General features: G+C 67.8%; 1 protein-coding gene across 1 annotated transcript in view; it reads right to left on the reverse strand.

Moving 5' to 3' along the window:
* Positions 1-50: 50 nt before the first annotated feature.
* LOC104509559 (glucokinase-like) overlaps positions 51-273 on the reverse strand; it is a gene marked incomplete at both ends in the record, with an annotated part of 1,004 nt that continues 781 nt past the window's right edge. The window contains 2 exon segments of the mRNA XM_010151535.1: positions 51-146; positions 235-273. The exon segment at positions 235-273 is cut by the window's right edge and continues 28 nt beyond it. Of these exon segments, the coding sequence (XP_010149837.1) occupies positions 51-146; positions 235-273 (135 nt within the window).

Raw genomic sequence — 273 nt, forward strand, 5'->3', positions numbered from 1 at the left:
GGGGCCTCCCCCCCGCTGTGGCACCAGCACACGCCGTACGACCACCTCACCCCTCGGCGCTTGATGGCGTCTCGCAGCAGCCCCACCACGTTGTTCCCTTCCGCGCCGGAGGCTTTGAAGCCCTTGGTCCAGTTCAGGAGGATGCCCTGGAGCGAGGGTAAGACCCAAACGGGGCTGTGGGCACAGCTGGGTCACGGGGGACCCCCCCTGAGTCCTCGTCGGCCATCCCCTTACCTTGTCGATGTCCTCGTGCCGCACGGGGTAGGAGAAGGC

The sequence above is a fragment of the Eurypyga helias genome, unplaced genomic scaffold (assembly GCF_000690775.1).
Source record: "Eurypyga helias isolate BGI_N326 unplaced genomic scaffold, ASM69077v1 scaffold28205, whole genome shotgun sequence".
Classification (NCBI taxonomy): Eukaryota; Metazoa; Chordata; class Aves; order Eurypygiformes; family Eurypygidae; genus Eurypyga; species Eurypyga helias.